General features: G+C 36.9%; 3 protein-coding genes across 5 annotated transcripts in view; 1 reads left to right on the forward strand and 2 right to left on the reverse strand.

Annotated features, from left to right (window-relative positions):
* The window catches only part of VWA5A (von Willebrand factor A domain containing 5A), a 185929-nt gene that overhangs the window by 46414 nt on the left and 115847 nt on the right, over positions 1-23668 (forward strand). The gene's annotated exons all lie outside the window — the stretch shown is intronic.
* Positions 11705-12682, reverse strand: LOC119242099 (olfactory receptor 10S1-like). The gene has a single exon (XM_037507880.1). It carries the CDS (start codon positions 12671-12673, stop codon positions 11705-11707), a length of 969 nt encoding a protein of 322 aa, XP_037363777.1. The 5' UTR covers positions 12674-12682.
* LOC119242100 (olfactory receptor 10G6) lies at positions 16177-17166 on the reverse strand. The gene has a single exon (XM_037507881.1). It carries the CDS (start codon positions 17110-17112, stop codon positions 16177-16179), a length of 936 nt encoding a protein of 311 aa, XP_037363778.1. The 5' UTR covers positions 17113-17166.

A 23668-nucleotide genomic window follows, 5' to 3' on the forward strand; every position in this document is an offset into this window, starting at 1 on the left:
TAACAATGTAAATATGGATCTTAATCTCTTGGAGTATATAATTTTTGCCTTTTTTCCCAGAATGGTGATACCTCTGTATTCTTCATTTATTCTGCCATGCTGCAGATATGGTCAGGGAGGTTCTTATTGCTGTGGGTCTTTGGGGATTTTCATCCAATCTTCTGAGGACCCTGATCTAGTTTGTCAACTATTACATCAGTCAGGAATACAGCAATCCCATCCTTTCTTTACCAAGAGGGAGTTCTTTGAAATATCAACCACCCAAACCAACTCTCAAGTGCATGACAATGAAGCCTTAGAGAATTAACTGAGTAATTATTAGGATAAATTGTTCAGTACATTTTGCGCTTCCCGTAAAGTGATGGTTGCGTCCCTGGGGAAATGTTTGCCTAGGCTTTTATTGTTGAGCTTGAATTGAAATTTGAATTCCCCTTTACTCTTTCTATACTTTGCCTCTTAAATCTAATTAGATATTGCATTATATGAAAAGTTTCTTTGAATGGATTGTTTTTGTTATATTTTCAGTCCCCATGGATTTTACCTAACTCTGCCTCTGATTATTTTTATACCTGTGTTTTCAAATGGTGTCTTCTGTCCCAGGTCTTACTCCTTTTCTAATACAGCAAATGTTTCTGTATTTAGCTTCTTTGTCCATTTTCTGAAATCTACATTTTTAATTAATCTCTCCCTCTTACTGTTCCCTGCTGCCCAAGACATAAATTGTATCTCTGTATTGAAAATTATCTGTAAACTGCTTTCACTGTTGTCACAAATTCTTTTTTCAAAGATTTATTTATGCATACAAGATCTTGGGTGAAGGCCAGAGATGTGGGGGATGAGAGGATTTACCAGAGACAGAGTGGGGAGCAGAACATGCGAGTCTACTGAAATATACTGCTGAGGGGAGCAGTGGGCGAGACAGGAGAGGTCTGCTGCACCATGTGGGTCACCTCCCTGGCCAGGGATCAAACTTGTGCTGAGTGGCTGCAGATAGCTTCATAGTGCTAATACTTCACCCCTTGTGCCACCAGGAGGCTCCGATTGTCACAAAATCTTTTTTATCTTCTTCAAATTCATTTTCTTCTGAAAAACTCCCTTACCTGGGATTTTTTTCTTTTTTTGCCACATCTCTTCCTCATTTGCCATCCTTTCTCTGAGCTCATCACAGCATTCCATTTTTGAGCATGAATGGAATTCTTTTAATCTTTACCTTCAGACATCTCTTATCTGTGCTTCAATTTGAACATTAATCCCTCTATTAACCCTCCATAAATAATTTACTTCACTCTGATTTATTCATTCCTGCAACTTAGGGTATTATTAATCAAAAATAGTAATGAAGTCCTAAGCATGTACTTTCTTGGTCTACTTTAATGTACCATGTACATATGTCATGTCTTCTAAAGAGGAACACAGGCAAAAAATATCTTTTGCATTCTTTAGTTTCCATGAATATTTTGGGGTATAGCAATAAAAATAACAGGGAGCCAAGTTTATTGGTATTCCATAAAGTTAAATTTATATCCCTGGTCAACTACATATTAACTAAAAGAGAGAAATTGTGGTGCCTTGGAAACTTAGAGCAGAAAAATTAGAAATAAACAAAATTAATCTCTGATCACTGAGTTGTATTACAAATTTAGGATTAACCAATACATATATTATGAGAGTTGCAGAAATAGAAGCGAGTGATAGAGGGGAGAGAGAGACAGGCACAGAATGTTTATATGAGTACATAAATTGTTGAGGGGATATGGACCTCCAGGTTCATAAAGCTAAAAATCACCAATCAGGAGGAGTGAATTGATACATGGATTGATATATTCACTCTGCTAAAAACAAAAGGTAACCTGTTCACCAAGATTGTGATACTTATAAAATTTATCCTTTATGAAGGAATGACCCAACAGAAAAGAATTTAGGCGGTATAAATAGGTTTAGTAAAATTGTAGGAGATAGGTGCTGCGGACCTCTCCTGTCTCGCCCACTGCTCCCCTCAGAAGTACATTTTAGTCAATACACCTGTTCTGCTCCCCACTGTCTCTGGTGAATCCCCTTACCCACCCTCTCACACCTCTGGCCTACACAATGTCCAGTAAGGTGCATCTCATGCTGATGATGGGTGCATACATGATGAGGTCTGTGGGTGCCATTGCCCACACTGTATGCATGTTGAGACTCACCTTCTGTGATGATCATTGATCATGTCATGTGTGACGCACCTCCTCTGTTACAGCTCTCCTGCAGGAGCACTTATATCAATGAACTGGTAACTTTCATTGCTGTGATAATCAATGTAACAGTGTCCAGTGTTACAATCTTCATTTCTTATACTTTGTTCATCTCCACCATCCTCCGCATGCATTCTACACAGGGCAGGTTCAAAGCCTTTGGCACCTGCAGCTCCCACATAATTGCAGTCTCTCTATTCTTGGGATCAGCAGCATTCATGTATCTTAAACCTTCTACTACTAGTTCTGTGAATCAAGAAAAAGTATGCTCAGTTTTTTATACTGTTATGGGGCCAATGCTGAGCCCTTTCATCTACAGTTTGAGGAACAAAGATGTCCATGTTGCCCTGTGTAAGACATTGAAGAAAAGGGTGTTCTAGATAAAAATTGTTTTAGTCACTAATGCCAAATTCTGGTAAGGAATGTATAATGTGATGCAGATAGTTGAAGGAAATTAAAATAGCAATGCAAATGATTTATAAAATAAGGATTAACTTAATTATATGAATCACTATGCAAAAAACAAACAAAAAAACAAACTCCTACAAGGAAAAGGAGAATTAGTCATTCATCCTTTCCATGAAAAGTGGGGTAACTAGTTCATTTCATCATTCTCCAGCTGATTTTTGGATCTTATAAGAATCTAAAGTAGAAAAATTGCTTGGCAATAAATCCAGATATGGTAAGGTTGTAAGATTTTTCATGGAAGTATGTCTGGAATATTATGATATATATGGATATATAAACTTTGGTGAATATAAAATTTGCCATTCATTAATCTAATAAACTTCTTTTGAAAGACTATTGAGTTTGCAGAAGTGAGAGTCATCTGTTTGATTGCTGTTGGGACTTTAGCTTTGGGAGATATCTTTGTTTCCCAAAAGAACATGAATATAGTGAGACTTTCCTTTCTCTCTGGTCTCTAATCTCTTCACATTAATCATAAGGGAGCATGGTAAACCGAGATTTCCTTCTGATCCCTGTTCCTAAAAACAGGAAACAGATAACTTTTTAGAGCAATTAGCAACAAGGGGAGCTGCATGGAGTGTTGCCTTTTGGGACTTCAGGACAGAAAAGATGGGTAATAGGATATGTTATATCTTCATTGGGAAGATTTTATGCAAAAAATATTTATCCTTCATTAATAGAACATTTTATGTTCTTTTCTCCAAGATACCTGAAGATCTCTAATTCTACCAGCAGTCTGCATTTCCCTAATTACCTTCTTTCTCCCCTTTGTCTCACTATACATGGTATGAATGATGCAGTTATTTAACAAATATGTGTGAAACTTTTAGATCCTTTATCATTCTTGATGTGATATTTCAGTTATATTGATCTTTGTTTCATTTTTTAAGCTTTTTTTTTTATATTTGCTCTCCTTCATTATTTTCTTTTTTCTGGCTTTGTATGTATGCAAGAGCAATCTTCCTTCTTTCCTACTTCCATCTTAACCTTTCTTCCTCTCTCTATCTCTCTCTCTCTCTCTGTTTTGTTTTTCTCTCTCTCTTTTATAAAGGCACCATATCTTTACAGCATTATATATGATTTAGAGGTGTGGCATCACACCCTTCAGATGTATGTTTCCATACTATATATACCACAAAGGCACCCATAAATGTTTGGGTGAATTAACTTGTGAGATATTCTGTTCCTTACATTTTTTGTTGTTGGTGGGAGTCCTATTTTTGTTTCTGTGTGTTGTGCTACACACTGTAGACCCTTCTTTAATTTAGGATTTATTTTATTGATTTTTTTCCTTTTTCCCCCTCAGTCTAGAGAGTTGTCAATTTTAATTTTTGCAAAAAACCATCTTGTAATTTTGTAGATTTTTTTCTGTTACTTCTAGTGTTTTCATTTTTCTGCTCTAATCTTTATTATAGCCATCTTTTGGCTAGTATTGACCTTAGTGTACTCTTTTTGTTAGCTAATTACTTAGGATATTATTTGTTTACTTGAAATGTTATTTAAAAATAGAGATGTTTTCTATAAGCTTTTCTCTTAAGTATTTCTTTCTGCTTCCAAAAAACTTCATTATATAATGTTTTTGTTCTCATTTGTCTCCAGGTATTTTCTAATTTCCTTTATGATTTCTTCTATGATCCAATGTTTATTCATTCCCCCTCCTTGGGATGATTTAAATATGTTTAAATTTGTGAAGTCTTATTTTGTGACCTTGGCTAAGTTTCATGTGCCATTTAGAAAATCTGAAAGTTTTGCTACTGTTGAATGGAATAGTGTATGTATTTCTGTTAGGCCCATTTGTGTATGGTGCTACTGAGGTCAGTTTTCTTATCGAAGGTCTATGCTATCCATTGTTGTTATTCTTCCCATTTTGTCCATTGCTTTCTGTCTGTTATTCTTGCATGCCTTTCTTCCTCTTTTCTCACTTTTTCAATTTGATGGCATTTTGATATTGATTTCTTTCTTTTTTCCCTGCATGCTTTGTCTTTGAGTATTTTATTTGTGATTACTGTTAGACTTGAAAAAATTTTAAACAATCTACTTTTCAACTGATAACATCTTAGCTTTGAGTGTGTACAAAAGCCTGCTTTTTTACACCTTCCACACACTTTGTTATTGATGTATGAATTTACATTTTTTGGTGTTCATTAAGCAACAGATTGGTATAACAAGATTATTCCTAATATTTTGTCTTTTAACTTTTATACTAGAGTTAAGAATGGTTTAGGCTTTCTCTTAATACTTCAGAGTCAAGCCAGTTGCTGAGATCCATGTTGGCTGCTGAGATTTACATGATCTGCAGAGTTGGCTTCATACAACTCTCACTCTCGGGGCATGCTTAGGTAGTTAGAGGTGTCTTTGGGTATGCTTATGGAGTTTACTGTCCGAATACTACGAGTTTTTGCTTTTTTCAAGATGATCCAGCTGTGTTGGTTCAGTAAGTGTTCTGGATGAGGTGATGTGGAGCTTCTTAAGCAGCATCTTGAAAGTCTGAGGAAGCCAGATACTTATTTTGCTGTTTCTTCCCCCTAGGGGAAAGTATAGGCCTAAGGGATTTCTCTCTGCATTGAGTCATGGAAACGTTGAGGAGCAGTGATGTGTTTAAAGAGAAATAATTCTTCTTGCCCTTTTAAGTATCTATTTTGTGTTTGGATATTGTATTCCACTGGGGTGTTGAAAACACTCTACTGTACTATAGACCTTTTATAAAGGTGTTTTAATCTATGGAGAGTTGTTAAATAGATGTTTCTGTGGTTGTGGGAGGAACAGGACCTCCTATTTAACTATATCATTCCCTGGTTGTGATACTACTCTTAGATTTTGCACGTTGTCGCCATTAGAATGAGCTTGGCAAAGAGTATATGGTTTCTGCCAAGGTTATTTGAGACTGTTACAACCACATACTATAGATGGGGTGGTTAGACAATAGAAATTTATCTTTCTCCGATTTGGAGGCTAAGATTAGAGTGCTAACAATGTCAATCTTGTTCATGATCCTGTTTTTCAGATGGGAATCACAGGTCAGGGAGTAGAAACAAGGATTTTTTGTGTGTCTCTTTTTTATAAGAACACTAATCCAGTCAGAAGAACTCCAGTCTCATGACCTAATTATCCACCAAAGACCCCTTCTCCAAATACCATCGTATTGGTAGGATCTGGGCCTAGATATTTAATTTTGGGGGTACACAAACATTCAGTCCTTAGTAGTATTACTTTGTACTATTTTTCTACAAATGCTTATGAATATGCATTTATTGAAAAAATTACAAAATTGTGTGAAATTAGGACTTTTCCAGAAAGATAAAAGTAAAGGAATTTACCAACATACTTTCAATATAAGAATTGCTATAGGAATTACAGCAAAAATGAATATACTAGATGGACACAGAATCTACCAAAGGAATAAAGGATAGTTGAAATTTTAAGAAGATTGTAAATATAAAGTGATTTTCATATAATTTTCTCTCTTAATGATAAGGAACTAATCAGAGCAAAAAATAATGACAGTCTTTCAGAATTTATAACAGATGTAAAAGTGGTAGTAAGTGCATGAAACAAACACATGGTGATTCTTATCAAATATTTATAGGCATATTGGGGCCAATATTTCATACCCAAAGTGGACAGTAAAGATTGCAATAATTGACATGTGTTAACCAGTATCCTGCAAGAACATATTTTTTAAAAACTTAAAATTTTAACATATCCTATCTAGAAATATCTAAAAGAATGATGTGTAATTAACTATTGTTATATTTGTTTACCAGAAGTGCATATTTGTTTAACACTGAAAATGAACATAGTAATTCACCATATCAAGAGATTTGAAGGGCCTCCCTGGTGGTGCAAGGGGTTAAGACACAGCAGTATGAAGCTATCGGCAGCCACTACAGCACAAGTTTTATCCCTTGCCAGGGAAGGACCTACATGGTGCAGCAGACCTCTCCTGATTTGCCCGCTGCTCCCTTCAGCAGTGTATTAAAGTCAGTCTGCCTGTTCTGTTCCCCACTCTGTCTCTGGTGAATCCTCTCATCCCCCACATCTCTACTCCAGTTCTTGTGTGCATAAATAAATAAATCTTTAAAAAAAGAGAGAGATTTGGAAAATAAAATATCATTTCAGTAGATACAACAAAAGCCTCGGGTGATATCCAACATTCAATCCTGATTAAAACTTCCAATAAATTAGGCATAGATGGAATTTCTTTAAACTGATGAAGATCAGCTATGAAAACCCTACAGCTGACATAATATCTAGTCTTGAGTGCTTAAATGCTCTTCTCTAAGGTCAAGAACAAGGCAAATATTAGCAAGTCCTACTTCTAATCAACATTTACTGAAGGTTTCAGCCAATGCAAAAATGCAAGAAAATGAAATATAGGATATTCATATGGAAAAAGAAAAAGTAAAATTGTCATTATTTGCAGATAGTAGGATTGTCCATACAGAAAATCATACGGAATATTAAAAAAATGATTAGATATAATGTGAGTTTAATGAGTTTTATTATACAAGGTCACTATACAAAATTCATTTTTATATAGTAGCAATAAACAATAACAGAGTGACATCAGAAAGAACTTCAAAATGTATCAGAAATGTGAAATATTTAGAGAAAAATGTTTCAAAATATTTTCAAGGATTGTGCATGAAAATATAAAAAGCTTAGCTGAGACAAATTAAAGAAGACCTATAGAATGAAGATATATACTGTATTCATGAATTAGAGGACTCAATATTGTCTAGTTGCCAATTCTCCCCATACAGATCATACATTCAACACAATCCCAAACAAAATCCCAGCAGACTTTGTTGTACAAATTAACAATATGTTTCTAGAATTTGTATGGAAATACAGAGCAACTAGAATACCCTTAACAATTTTGAATATGAACAATAAATAGAGTGCTTATACCTGACTTTTAAGATTTTAGGATAAATCTGCAATAATTGAGACAATGTGATGTTGGAATCAAGATATAAGGAAATACTATGCACATAAGTTAACCTATTCATGCACAGTCAATTTTTTTCAAATGTACAAAAGCAGTTTAAGAAAGAATATATTTTTTCAAGACATGTCTTTGAGATAATTGGTTGTCCACATGCAAAACAAGAAAACCAGAAAAACATAGAAAGAAAAAGTTTGATTTATTCCATGCATCACATATAAAATTTAATTTAAAGTGGATTATAAATTTACATATAAATCTAAAATTATAACACCTCTGATACCTTAGGTTAGGCAAGTATTTCTTAGATATGAACCAAAAGTATGGTTCAAGAAATAGAAGAATGGGTAAATTAGACTTGATCCATATTGGATCTTCTGCTCATCATAAGACATGATTTTGAGAATTAAAAATATCTTCATACATCTATTTAAGTATAAATGTTCATAACAACTTTCTTTTCAATGGTCAAATATTTAAAATATCCAAAATATTCATCAACAACTTGTGAATGGATAAATGAGTTGTGCCCTGTCTGTGTAACAAATATACTACTCAACAATACAGTGAATGGACAGGTGATACAGAAAATAACATGACTGAAACTCAAAATAATTATGCTGAATGAAACAAGTCAGATAAAAAAGAGTATACATGGTACGATTTCATTTATAACCAATTGTAGAAAATGCATAATTACATCTAGTGTCAGAAAGATCAGTGGTCCGCTGAAGATGTAGGGAGATGTGAGAGAAGAAGGTATTATGAAATGGCCTCAGGAAACTTTTTTTGGACAATAAATATGTTTATTGTCTTCATAATGGTGACAGTTAAAGAATGCATGTATCAATCGCATAAGCTTATGTTAAAGCATATTAAATTATGTGCTTCAAATAAGGCAGTTATTGTATACCGAAATATAACCTATTAAAATTTTAATGATCCCAAACTGTAGGCATTAAAGCATTCTCAGCTTCTCATATCAGTTATTTATAAGAGTGAAAAGTAAAGAGTGAAAAGTGCTATGACTTTTAATTAATTCTCCTTCATCCTTCCTTTAAAGAATGGTAAAACTAGTTCTTTAATATCTGACACCTAAAATTTAAAAATAAACCTGAAGATAGAAATATCTAAAAGGCTAAAACAGGGCCTCCCCGGTGGCTCAGCGGTTGAGCACTGGGTTGCAAAGCTGCCTGCGGCCTCTGAGGTGCTCGTTTGATCCCCGGCTGCTCCCCGGCCACAGGAGGAGGGTCCCACATGGCGCGCAGACCTCTCCTGCCCGCTGCTCCCCTCAGCAGTGTGCTTCGGTCCTTCTGCCTGCTCTGCTCCCCACTCTGGCTCTGGTGAATTCTCTCACCCTCCCGGGCTTCTGACTGTACCCAGTGCTTGTATAAATAAATAAATAAATAAATAAATAAATAAATAATTTTTTTTTTTTTAAAGAAATATCTAAAAGGCTAAAACAATGGGGATTAACAATTTTCCTCCTTCCCTTACTGAATAAGAACCAAATTTTTTGACTTGAAAACTTTCTGGTGAAAAATGTATATGCATCATGTTGTATCTCTAGATTTTGAATACATGTTAATCAGGTATTACTCAGTAAGCTTTTATTTGGAAGAAATAGAGGTGTAAGAGGTTTCTCCTAATTTCTTCCAATCTAGTTTTTCACACAAAACATTCAATAGCAATATAAGGAAGAATATACATCAGTAGTGTTATCAGGAGCCACAAAAACCCCAATGTGATGTAGAATCATTGCCACCAGAGACAGATATGAAGATTAAGGACAGAATTGGAGATCTTCAAGGAAAGGATTCTCACTTGGTGGAAATATAGAGAAGAGTTGAGGCTAAAGTTGAGTAGAAGGGAATAAGAGTAGACCTGCAATGGCATGACTGCAATCTTCTAGTTCATTTCAAGAAAGCAGCCATTTGGCAAGATGGAGGATGCTGTACCCCTGGACCGTAGCTTGTTTAGCACTATCTCCCATTCTATAATTGGCTTTTCATGTAGTCTACCTCTACCCATGTTTAAAGACTATTCAGACCAGAATGATGAATGTATTGGGTACTTCTGGCCTCCTACAGGCATATTAATAACTCTGAGCTACTAGAACAAGAGAAATTACCTCTGACTTTTGGAAGTATTCTCGTCTTTATTGTATTTCTTTTCCTTTCATTTTTTGATGTATTTTCCCCTTCTGGGTATGCCAGGTTCAGATCCTGTTGTTTATAGAGAACTGGGCAATTTTCAAGAATTAGAGAATCTTTATTTCAAAGAAAATGCTCTTGTTAAAGGCCTAAATGATTTTGAGATCTTTTTTTTTTTTTTTTTAAATTTTTTTTTTTTTTTATAGAGGCATGTTCCATTTATTTATTTGTCTGCTTGTTTGTTTGTTTTTTTGTTTATACATGCACTGGGTACAGTCAGAAGCGCGGGAGGGTGAGAGAATTCACCAGAGCCAGAGCGGGGAGCAGAGCAGACAGAAGGACCAAAGTACACTGCTGAGGGGAGCAGCGGGCGGCAGGAGAGGTCTGCGCGCCATGTGGGACCCTCCTCCGGTGACCGGGGAGCAGCCGGGGATCGAACCGGCGCCGCAAAGGTTGCGGGCAGCTTCGCAACCCAGCGCTCAACCGCTGCGCCACCGGGGAGGCCCCGATTTTGAGATCTTTAATGTCATTAGCACTTCACAAAGAATGGGGCTAGATTTGATTCTAAGATTTTATTATTTCACTAAAGTGTGTTGTCTCTGAGATTTGAGTTGAAATTCTGACTTCTATTACTTTAGAAGAATTACTTTACCTCCCCAGTTGTAGTCTCCTTATGTGTATACTATAAATAATACATCATCTAAAATTCAGTTCTAAAACGAAATTGCATAAACAAAGCAACTGACAGAGAGTTTTACCCATGTGTGAATCAACAATGATTATGGTTATTATTGTAGTTCTAACAGTCTTTCAGTCATTTTCATTTTTCTCTTGATTTTTTCCCCTAATTCTGTGACATGCCTCTTCACTTGCAATGTTACCTCCCAAGTTAAATAAAGTTTTCTCTGTTGCCTATGATGTCATAATAGTCTATAACTGTTTTTCCTACCACTTGGCTCTTTCTTCTCTCTTTTTTCATTTATCCCATGACTTAACTTTAAAAAATACATAACTTCTAAGGATAAAAGTGTTCCTGTAAATGAAGAAGAGTAGAAATAAGAAGGTAGACTTCTATATAAGTCTATAAAAACTGTAAAATAAAATCTCTTTAACCTGGTATTTAAGCCCTTTTCAATACATAGAGTAGTTTAGCATCATTCACTCACTTTTTGGAACAGTTGTCTCCCGACTCCTTACTCCCCATTAATAAGCAAATTTCTTTAGCTACATCTTGAATTATCTTCTGTCACCTCAGATTCTAGAAATGTTTGTGTGTCTGTGGTAGTTGCTTTCACTATATACAATAAAGACATTGTATATAATTCTTCAGAGACAATTTGAAGCTTATCTTTGAGTCTGCTTGGAAAAATATGGGACATATATTTTACAATAGACATTTAGCATAATTATTTCATCAATCCTCATAAAATACTAGAAAATTGATATTTTACATATCATTACTATTAAAAGAGGACACTGAAACACCACGTATTATAAAATTTCTACAAGATTGATGATTGGTGTGATCAGGATTAGAATAACTGTAGGTACTTAAAAATCCATGTTATTTCTATTACTTAGTTATATACATTGTTCAGTAGGAGAATAGGTTAAGACATTTTCTATGTAATCTTGGGTAGGTCATTTCCTCCTAGTGGACAAAAAAATCTAGCTACATCCTAAAAAAAGTACTTTCTTCTCTAAAAATAGGTGATGAAAGCTTTATTTATTGTCTGCACATATTTTTGTGATCAGTATTCTTCAGTGTGTTATATACACTTCTATATTTATTTCATACAAAATAAAGGATTGCTTACCAAAATAAATGAGGCTATGAATAGCACTCCACATACCTTAGCACAAAAGACTTATCAATAGATCTTGGCTCTGAGCAACCCAGAAGATTAGGAGATTGGACTGCCCCCTGGAGACTCTGGAGATCCTCTGGACAGAAGTCTTCGCAGTGCACGCTTCACCTCCTTATTCCGCAGAGTATAAATGAAAGGGTTGAGCATGGGAGTGACTATAGTATAGAAGACAGCAGGTGCCCCAGCGCCTACCTCGCTGGAGCTAGGCTGCAGGTAGATACAGACAGGTGGCATGTAGTATAAGAGCACCACTGTGAGGTGGGAGCTGCAAGTGGAGAAGGCCCGCTGGCGACTCTCAGAGCTGCGGATCCGCAACACAGCTGCTACGATGAAGATGTAAGATATGATGATGAGGATCAGACAACCTGCAGCCACAATGCCGATGTTGACAAGCATGACAAGCTCATTAATGGTGGTGTCAGCACAGGCCAGCTTCAACACAGGGGGGATGTCACAGAAGAAGTAGGCAATGTGGTCAGGCCCACAGTAGCGCAGGCGGAAGGTGAGGAAGGTATGGATTGCAGAGTGCACGGCACCTGTGGCCCAAGTGATCCCAGCCAGCGCTGCACACATCTGCCTGTTCATGGCCACTGGGTAGTGGAGGGGTTGACAGATAGCCAGGTAGCGGTCGTAGGCCATGACTGTGTATAGGAAGCACTCGGTGCTGGCCAGGAAGTGGAAGCAGTAAAGCTGTACAACACAGCCCTCAAAGGTGATCACCTTCCCATCCAGAGCTAAAAGGCCTGCCATGACCTTGGGCACTGTGACTGTAGACAGACATGCATCCAGAAAGGAGAGGTGTCCCAGAAAGTGGTACATGGGGGAGGCCAGATGAGGGTCAGAGCCCACAGTGATGAGAATGAGGAGATTCCCAGTCACCGAGATGGCGTAGATGATGAAGAAGAGGAGGAAGAAGAGGCTCGGGTGTTCAGCTGTGTACATCAGGCTCTCCAGGAAGAAGTAGCTCACCTCTGTCTGGTTGGGGTCCTCTGTCTTCAAAGCCATGCTTTCACACAGACTGACTAGTTAGCTGCTTTGCAATATAGCTGACGTTAGCTGATATAAAAAGTAGCCATTCCACTTTCCTGAACTACCATTAGCTATTTTCCCTGGTCCTTATGGTCTTGACCTCTGAACTAGAGAAATATATCTAGGTTTGTTTCACTGAGGTGGGCTGTTCTAAGGTTTTCTTGCAGCCCCTTGTTGCAATGAATCTTGCAATATGGAATCTGTCATCTTTGTGGGACATATGAAGGATTGCAAGGATTATTTGGAGAAATGTACTCACTAAATAATAACAATTAAAGATGGATCTTAATCTCTTGGAGTATATATTTTTTGCATATTTTCCAGAATGGTGATGCCTCTGTATTCTTAATTCACTCTGCCGTGCTGCAGACATTGGCAGTCAGGTTCTTATTGCTGTGGGTCATTGGGGAGTTTCATCCAGTCTTTTGAGGACCCTGATCTAGTTTGTGGACTTTTTATTACATCAGTCAGGAATACAGCAATCCCATCCTTTCTTTACCAAGAGGGAGTTCTTAGAATATCAACCACCCAAACCAACTCTCAGGTGCATGACAATGAAGCCTTGGAGAATTGACTGAGTAATTATCAGGATAAATTGTTCAGTTCATTTTGCTCTTCCAGTAAAGTTCGGTTTCAGTCCTTGTGGAAATGTTTCCTATGCCTTTATAGTTGAGCTTGAATTGAAATTTGAGATTTCCCTTTTACTTTTTCTTTTCTTTGCCTCCTAAATCTAATTTGATGTTGAATTATGTGAGAAATTTCTTTGAATTGATTATTTCTGTTGTCTCTTCAGTTCCCATGGATTCTACCTAACCCTGCCTCTGAATATTTTTATATGTAGATTTTTACGATGGTGTTTTCTGTTCCATGGCTCATTCATTTTCTAATACAGCAAATGTTTCTGTATTCAGCTTCCTTGTCAGTCTTCTGAAATCTACTTATTTGTTTCCAACTGTCCAAGGCATAAGTTGTATCTCTGTGTTAAAAATTATCTGTAAACTGTTTACATTATTGTCACAAATTCTTTTTCTTCTTCTTCGAATTATTTTTTTGTTGGAAAAACTCCCTTACCTGGAGTGCTTTTTGCTACTTCTCTTCCTCAATTTGTCATAACCTCTCTCTGAGCTTATCACAGCATTCCATTTTTGAACATGAATGGAATTCCTTTAATCTTTACCTTCACAAATCTCTTATCTATGGTTAAGTTTGAATACTAACTTCTCCATAAGCCCTTCATAAATAATTTATCCCACCTTGACTTAATCATTCCAGCAACTTAGGTTATTAATAATAATAAATAGGAATGAATTCCTAAGCAGGTATCCTTTGGTCTACTTTAATGTTCCATATATTTATGTCGCATCTCCCTAAGAGAAACACAGGCAAAAATATCTTTTGTGTTTTTCAGTTTCCATGAATATTTGGGATATAACAGTAAAAATATTAATACTAATGAGCCAAGTCTATTTGTAGTCATAAAGTTAAATTCATATTCCTGATCATCCACATATTAGCTGAAAGAGAGGAATCATGGTGCTAATAGAAGCATGGAGTAGAAAATTTAGAAATAAGCAAAATAAAACTCCAACCAGTGAATTGTATTCCTCCAGTAGGATTAACTGTTAATTCCCTGAATTGCACTCCCTATATAGTGCCTTCTCATGATCAACCATTAACTTTTCCAACTCCAGTACTGGAAACTTAAAGACCTAATTGTGTTCTATACCTAATATAAGACTGTTGGGGAAGCCAGTCACCTTGACTCCTGTCACCTAGACTGCCTGCCTCCTGGATGAGTCTGTGTGAAGATAGGAATGATATACTTCATTGTTAAAACCATCTATGGAATCTGCCTGAGGCCAGGAATTGGAGGTGGGGGAGAGATGTTTAACCATCTGTGTAGAAAACCAACCTAACTCCAAACTGAGAAATTCCAACAAAAACAATAAAAATGGCATCTAAGAAGGCCATATAAGGATACCTTTTGCTCTGGCAAAATGCAGTTTCTTACCCTTGAAGAACTACCCATTTGCATCTATGCAAATGTCCCCTTTTTTTCTTTTTCTCTTTATTTAATCAACTTGCCTTTTAAAATGCACATTTTACCTGTTTGTGTCTATGCAAATGTACTTTTCCTGTCTCATTCCTTAATGAACTTGACATGCATTAATAAACTTGCAGTGTATTGCTGAATGGAAATCCATCTCAGAAACAAGAGCCCCACTCAGTGAACCCCCAACAGTGCTTAATTTATTCCACATTCATCAAATTTATTTATCATTGATTTTATTTATTGATGTAACATTAGTTTACAATATTGTACATGATTTAGAGGGATAGGATTACATGCTTCAAATGTATGTCACACCACACCCACCACCAAGGCACCCATAGTCCTTTACCATAGTCCATTATGCCTCCTCTCCTCTTTGCTCTCCCTCCTTTCTTTCCCCCTCTGGTAGCTTTGATTCTACAGTCAGATTTCTATGATTTTTAATTGGTTCTTTTTTAATATGACCCTTTCTCTTGCTTCTCTAAATTTGACCTACAAGTGATACCATCCAGCACTTTTCTTTGTCCTTCTGGCTTAGCAATGCTTTGCTCAGCATAAACAGCTCCAGTTCTATCCATGTTGTTGCAAATGGCTAGATTTCATCTTTTTTAAAAATCATTGAGTTGTATTCCATTGTGTGTGTGTGTGTGTGTGTGTGTGTGTGTGTATCATCTTGATCTACTCATCCATCTTTGGATACTTAGATTGTTTCCATAACTTGGCTATTATAAATAGTGCTACAATGAATGTAGGAGTGTGTATATAATTTTGAATTAGGTTTTGTTTTTTTTTTTGCATTCCTTGGGTATATATTTAGGAGTGGAATTTCTGGATCACATGGTAGATCTATTTTTAATATTTTGAGAAAAATCCATATGGACTGGACCAGACTGTATTCCCGCCAATAGTATTTGTTTTTCTCCATATCCCTGTTAGAACTTGTTTCTGATCTTTTTGATATGAGCCATTCTTACAGGTGTGAGGGGGTATCTCGCTGTGGTTTTATCTGCATTTCCCTAATGATAAATGATGATGAGCATTTTTTCATGTGCTTGTCGACCATTTGTATGTCTTCTATGAAAAGTATCCATTTAGCTCTTCTACTCAAATTTTTTATTGGGTTATCTGTTTTTTTGTTGTTGTTGTTGCATTGTATGAGTTCTTTGTAGATCTTTAATCTCAGTACCTTGGCAGATGTAGTGTGTTCAAATATATTTTTTCCATTGGCGTTGAAGGAAAAAATGAAAAATGTATTTGAAAGTAGATTATTATATGGAATTTTCCAGAGTTCCCTCCTTTGTACCCAGCATTCATCTACTCTTTGCTAGAATTCTTTCTCTTTCTATCTTAAATATCCCCAGTTATCTGGTATCCCATCCCAGTGCCCTTAATTTTAGTGTCTACTGCATGTTTGAAATGTGTTCAGTCACTGAGGTTGCATATCCTTACGCCCTACCAGTCTCCATAATGCTGCTTTCATCTCTTTGTTGCGGAGTGTGTAGATAATGGGGTTAAGCAAGGGAGTGATGACAGTGTAGAAGACAGCTACCACCCCATCCAGGGGTTCCTGTGATCCAGGTCGAAGGTAAATGAAAGTGCAGGGTACATAGTAAACAATGACAACAGTGAGATGGGCGGCACAGGTGGAGAAGGCATTGCGGCGCCCATCAGCAGACCGGATACGCAGGATGGCAGCCACTATGTAGCCATAGGAAGTGAGGATAAGCCCAAAGCAGGTGAGCGCCAGGAAGCCAATGTCCACAAAGGTTACCAGTTCATTGATGGTGGTGTCAGCACAGACTAGACGCAGTATAGCAGGTATGTCGCAGAAGAAGTAGTCTACCCTGTTTGGACCACAGAAGGGCAGCCGGAATATGAAGCTTGTCTGGAAAAGTGAGTGGATGGTGCCTCCCATCCAGGTGCCAAATGCCAGATAGTTACAGACACTACGAGTCATGATTGTTGCATAGTGTAAGGGCTTACAAATGGCCAAGAAACGATCATAAGCCATGAGTGTGTAAAGGAAGCATTCAGTGCAGCCGAGGAAATGGAAAGAAAAAAGTTGGATCACACAGCCCCCAAAGGAGATAATCCTACTATCCAAGAGAAATCCAGCTAGCATCTTCGGAACAATGGCAGTGGAAATGGTCATGTCCAAGAAGGAGAGGTGACATAGGAACCAGTACATGGGGCGGTGGAGTCGGACATCCACCAAGATAGTGAGGATGATGATTCCATTGCCAGAAACAGTGAGAACATAGATGGCAAGGAATGCCAGGAAGAGTGGTACCCCCAACTGTGGTGGGTAGTGTAGACCCACCAAAATGAAATGGGATACAGAAGTCTGGTTTCCGCTTTGCATTTCCTTGCTGTTTACATCTGCCCAAAGAAATAGTAGAAAGAAATGCTCAATGCTCTTCAAATTCTCTAGGCATGCCACATATATTCTGTGTTACTCCCAAATATGGACAGAAAATGATCTCAGGCAGAGAGATCTTGCTGTTGCTGTAATTCTTGTCCTTAATCATTCTTTCTCCTCACACTTCCCCATCCCCCACCCTACTGTCCTGCTTCTGAGATTCTGCTTGGTTCCAGGGTTCTCTCCAATAATAAAAACTATATAACAGATTATGAATATTTAATTCAGAGGAGTGAAGGAAAGTCCATACATGAAGCTTTTCATGTTGGAAGAAACACTACCATGCAAAATCTAAATCTGTCTATGAAGAAATGGACTCTTCTGATTTTCTTCAGTTTGATCTCTGATCTGTGTGCCAGAGAATAAGGTTACAGATTATTTATTTTTAAAAGAAACAGCATTGGAATTTTATTAAATGTAAATGTGTTTAATAAAAATCTGTGCAGCTTTAAAGTATATGGTACAATTTAGATTGTATATCAAACACCATATATTCGGAATCTCTGAAGTTGTTGCTTGAAATATCTATTTTCAGAAATTCTACTTCAAAGATAGATATGCCATAAAAATTCCATTAGGATGCCTTCTTTCCTCTCTCCTTCTAAATCAGTGCCATCAATGTGTCCATCTGTCCATCCATCCATCCATCCATCCACCCTTCTATCCACCTGTACATTCAGTAAGGCAACATATAGTGTATCTTAAAATTGAGGTATCTGAAGTTAGTTTGGATTTAAAAATCATGGCTCTCCCACTTTTACTTGGTAATCTGGGAAGAACCACTTCACCTTCCTCTGCCTGTTTCTATAAGTGGGGACAATCATGGTTCCCATTTCATGGGACTGTTGTAAGGATTACATAAACTAATTTACATAATTTACAGTAGCACCCAATAAATGTTTAGCTATTATTTTCCATTAAGTATTCTGTGGCCCTGTATTATTAGTGCATTATTAGGCACATGCAGTCTCTGCATGTGTGCCTCATATGTGCCATGAACTCATAGCTTCCAGGAGTTGTCCAATGGTCAGTATAAATCCTCCAAATCTGAAGCAGCATCCCAAAGAACCTTTTCTCTCAGAACTACTAGTGATTGGCATCAGCCACAATGAAAGGAAGAAATCGGGGGAGTAGATAAGAGGGAACCATAACTCTTCCAGCCATGGAGGGATCCTTTTAGTTGCAGGCTTCCAAGTGCCACCTTCCTTCCACTAATTGTTGCCTGAATAATCTTCACACAAATTGGCAGCAAAATGTAAAGTGATGTGTTACTTTCCTAAGGACTCAGGTGCCACCCAGAATCAGTCAGAAGGTCTCATAGGGTGTGAAATGACAGAACCTAGCTTGCAACTGTGGCTGTCATTGGGTATATCCTCTCCTCCTTCTCACAGTGCATCCCCATGTAGCCAAAATCTTATCTCCCTCAATATTTTGGGGTGCCCCAGATTTTTTCTCTTACAGTGAAAAAAGATTTTCTTGGAATTGAGCAATTTCCTGGATTATGACACTTTCCATGTTAAATCTTGCAAGTTTAAGGCAAAATGAGACAAGTAAGGCTCTAAACCACATAGAATAATTTCTCAATATATAGTTACAGAATCTATTTGAGAGGAAACCAATTTAGAGTAAATACTTAGACATTTCCTAGACATCATTGATTACCAACCTTTACTGGCACCACATTGCTCAGGGGCAAAGCTCAAACTTAGTGCATGGCCTATGGGAAAAGAGACCCTCAAAATTTGGTGTTACCCTACTCTCCTAGTTTCCTCTCTTCACTCCTTCCCACAAATTTGTGCTCCAGCCAAATATTGTTTATTTTCTACACCATAGTCCTTTTAACCTGAAGTGGCCTACAAATTTTTCAAGATCCTATTTATGTTATCTACTACATAAAGACACCCTCCCTTTCCCCCCAAGTAATCACTTATTCTAAATAGCCACCACAGCACTTCATGTTCCTGTGATAGACCTACTATGCACATTACAATTTATTCTTTCATGGGCTTGAGTTCTTACAAACTATGAACTCTTAAAGGGACTCTGTCTCATTTTTCTTTCCATCCCAATTTTGTAGTATACCTTGTATAGATTTTTAAATCTCACTGAATACATGCATTCCTCTCTATTTGAGTGTCTCTGTTGTCTGGACACAAAATCCAGCATAGTATCAGATTATCTGGTAGATCTTATAACCAAGTTCCCTAAATCAAAAGAATTCCAAGGGGAATTTTTCACTTTTCCCTGAACTGGAACTGTCATTACTTAAGAGCTATATTATTTTGAACAAGTCCCTAAAAATCCTAGTCTCAGTTTTTTAATATCTTATTTGCTAAGGAAAAAAAGAGGGAGAGGGAATCAGAAAAGATTCCCATCTCCCCCCTAAAAAAAACCCAATTTCTTTTGTATCTATAACAATTCAAATTTTAAATATTGTTCTCACACCCAGAAAATCAATTTTCCTCCTGGTCCAACTTCTCTTATATACAATAATTTTAATTTTTTCTTGTTTCCTTGCTTCCTTGACATCGCAAACATCATTCGCTTTTCTGATTTATTGTTCTATGTAGGTATCATTTGTTTTCACCTGGAAAAAAGAAAACTATTGCTGGTTTTACCATTACCAACTATCCTAGTTATTTGGTGTATATATTATAATTCATACCACATTATAATATCAACATATGGTATGGGCAAAGACAAGTAGTCTTGAGGGAAAAAGACATTAGCATCCAAATACGAGCTTCATCTGGCCATTTCAAACCCTGTGTGAATGGAATGTGGTTAAAGGTAGACCCTGCCAATCATCTGGGTCAGAAAACTGAGTGACAGATTGGCCTTTGGTGAGTTTAATACAAAGGTTCTCTCTTCCTCTACTACTTATTTGTAAAGCATTATGCTATTAGGAAGACTCAGCTGCCTTCTCTGTCCCCAAATCTCTAAAATCTCTATATTCCAATAAATATATATTTCAGAAGACTTTTGGTTCCTACACTTCTACCCCTTTCACGAGTCTTTTATGCTGGTAGCCACTACCTGGAGGTGAATCTGCAGAGAGGCCATGGCCTGCTGCTTCCCTCTGCTTGTTCTTGCTCTCCTCTGGTTCTTGTGGAGGACTCTTTGTGAACTTGGGAGGTTTCCTGGTCTCCTTCACTGACATGCCGCTTGGCCACTATGCTCTTTCTGCACACTTCTCTGGCCTCATCACTCCTCTTTTGAAATGGTAGCAGTGATACCTGTAAGTTTTGACCTCTGGAGTATTGTTTTCTAGCAAGGAGTTTCTCTTTCTGGTAGTCCCATGGGATAGGGGTGAGGGACTAACATCACTTCTGCTTCACCCTTTTGGGCAATTAACTTACACGAGAATAAGTTGCTGTGGGCTTTGTTAACAGCAAAACATAAACTACAGCTATTTCAGGAAATCTACTTAATTGCTGCTGGTATCCCTGTAACATGGGATCCAAAGGGGTATGTACTTGTTCAGGAGTCAGGAAGGGTCACACCTTTCATTTCTCTGGGTTTTAGTTTTCTCACTTGTATGTTGGTGATTAGGTTGGATTACTTTAAAGCCAAAGATGTTACATGAATGCCATATGTCAGTGATTTTATAAGTGTACTCTGAATTTAACTTAGATCGAGACTAACTTGACAAGATGAGGTACTAGGATAGATAACACCATGTCTCACAGAAAATTCTACATCATCCAACATGCAAATAAGAGATGAAGATGGAGAGTGAAAGGCTTGTCAGTTTCTTAAGTCAAACAATTACACTAGAGCTGGAAGGAACTTTCAAGAAAGAATGTTGAGCACACTCCCATTTTATACTTGAAAAATTGAGTTTGGAAGAGAATCAGGACTTTCTCATAGACAAATCTATGTACAAAATGATAGGGATTCACTCAACACTGTGGAAGATATAGTTGTGAAATAGTGCTGGATAAACTAATGATCAATAAATATTTGTTAAAATACCTTTTGTCTTCTTTTAAATATGTTGTAATCATTTACTTTGAATCATTGTTGGTATACAACTTATAAGGAACATTGTAAGACACAATGTTATACTTGATCTATTTTTAAAAATGAGCTATTCTCCATTTAATTAATCATACAAAAGCCAGTATTTCAATGTATACTTGTTAGTACATCTCCCTACTGCAAAGACATAATTTCCTAGTTTTTCCATACTTCCTCATTCTATTGAACTTATGGCAAATTGTGGGTTCTGCTAATAGATAATTCTACTTATAAGAAGGGAGATAGAGGAAATTTAGGACTACAAACACCTAACTCTTTCCTGTCATAGGGAGTTTTCCTGTTCTGTGATATTCTTGATGGGAATAGAGATTTATGCAGAATAATTCTAAGCAAAGGAATTCTTGATTACAGACGGAAACTATGGTTCTAAATTTCAAAGTGGCTCTTTGGTCTTGGAAGACCTTATCTATTTTAAGGAGTCAATGTTGTTTTTTAACCCTGTATCTCCCATGTGTTTCATTTGTGTGTTTATGTAAATGGGGCCACAGAAGGTGTCTGTGAGAAGAGTACCAATTTCTTTTGCAACTTAACAGAGAGGATCTTAGACTCTCAATCTACTTATTTTCCAATAAATAACATATTGAAGTCCGGGGATTTTTCTATGATGGTAAGAAAATAATGTCTTATTTTATTTGGATCACTAGATTGAAATGGCAAAAATTAAAACACACACATATGTATTTTTGGTGGATGAACTTTTTTATTGATCTTGATCTTCATTTTAAAAACAATATATACATATTACTGGTATAGTAGTTATTTTTTGAAAAAAATTAAAAATTAGCTATTTTTATAGCAGTAACACTGATGTGATACTGTACAAGTTTCAGGATTATAGCCTTATACCTCAATACATGTTTGTAACACAGCACACTCAGCACCACAGATCTAATTGCCATTCATCATCATCCAATCCATCAACACCCTCTCCCACCTGTTTCACTTACCCCTTCTCTTCTGGCAAGATAGAATTTTGCCATTTGCAATGACATGGCAATGACCTTGAGGGGATAATGCTAAGTTAAATGAGTCAGAAAGAGAAAGACAACTACCATATTATTACATTTATATGTGGAATCTAAAGAAACACAAAAGAAGAGACAACAACAACAACAAAAAGTCTTTAAATCCAAACACATATTTTGAATGTGGATTATTAATTACAAAGTCAGATTTTGGCAGGACTCATATAAAATTAGTGAATAATTAGAAAAGAACAGAACTCTAAGAAATAGGATGAGGGCAAGTGATAGGATTTGGATGAGGCAGCTCTGAAATCTTCATCCACATCTTTATCTCCCTACCCAGAAAAACTGATACTTCCTATCCTGTCTAATAAAGTTTTCTTGCCTTGGTTAGAAGTCCAAAATACTTCCTTGAAAAAGGAAGAGTTTTCTTCAGTCAAAATCTTAAGTGTCTCTACTCCCACCCCACATTAGTTTTAGTTAAATGAAACTGAATTCCAAAAGAGTTTGACCAAAGAGAAAAAAATGCCATTAAAGATTTGGATAATAGGGCCTCCCTGGTGGCACAGGCAATTGCAGCCTCTGCAGTGCCAGTTCAATCCCTGTTGGCCTCAGAGCAACCCACATGGCAAGCAGACCTCTCCTATCTCACCCACTGCTCCCCTCAGCAGTGTATTTCGTCAGTCGGCCTGTTCTGTTCCCCACTCTGTCTCTGGTGAATCCTCTCACCCTCCCATGAAACTGGCCTGTACCCCGGTTCTTGTATAAATAAAATAAATCTTTAAAAAAAGAAATATTTGGATAATAAGCCCTAGAAATTTGACTGTAGAGGTTACCAGAGGAGGTGGAGAGGAGAGAGCAAAGTTGGGAGGATACACAATGGGATCTGGTGGAGGATCATGGTGCCACCATGGTGGGTGTGCTGTGGTAACATAAACCTGAAGTGTCTAATCCTATACCTCTCAATCATATACCATGTTGTAAAACAATGTTATCTAAAAAAAAAATCATGTATTTACTCGTGCTTGTGAAAGCAATGAAATTTATGACAGCAGGACAATAGCATTTAAGTATTACTTATACAGTTGAAAATATTTATGTATTTCTTTGTGAATAAGTCATTATAAAACAGAATAGCAAAAGCACTTGAAAGTTTAGATGTTTAAACTGCTTTAAAAAGATGGTGAAAGACAGCATACAATGAGATGGAATATACAAACAGGTGATGCTCATTTATGGGCATTTTTAGTTGAGAGTTAGCTGTTTAGTCTTTACTGAGGGGGTAAGACAACTGAATTCTCCCTCCTTCTTTCCTATTAGGTATAAATATTATACCTAAGACATGGATTTTTCTTGGGAGTATTCAAATAACAAACACATAGGGAAAACATAAATGGTTATTAAAAACCTTTCATTATCTCTTCTTGTTATCTTTCTGCTCATCAAGGGGACCTGAAGACCCAAGAGAATCTTATCCCCTGAGAGGCTAAATC

This window comes from Talpa occidentalis, unplaced genomic scaffold, assembly GCF_014898055.3.
Source record: "Talpa occidentalis isolate TD23 unplaced genomic scaffold, MPIMG_talOcc4v2.1 talOcc4.12, whole genome shotgun sequence".
NCBI lineage: Eukaryota > Metazoa > Chordata > Mammalia > Eulipotyphla > Talpidae > Talpa > Talpa occidentalis.

Bases quoted from the DNA above. Each gene is read 5' to 3' on its own strand.
- LOC119242099 (XM_037507880.1), bottom strand. From the start codon at position 12,673: ATGGCTTTGAAGACAGAGGACCCCAACCAGACAGAGGTGAGCTACTTC.
- LOC119242100 (XM_037507881.1), bottom strand. From the start codon at position 17,112: ATGCAAAGCGGAAACCAGACTTCTGTATCCCATTTCATTTTGGTGGGT.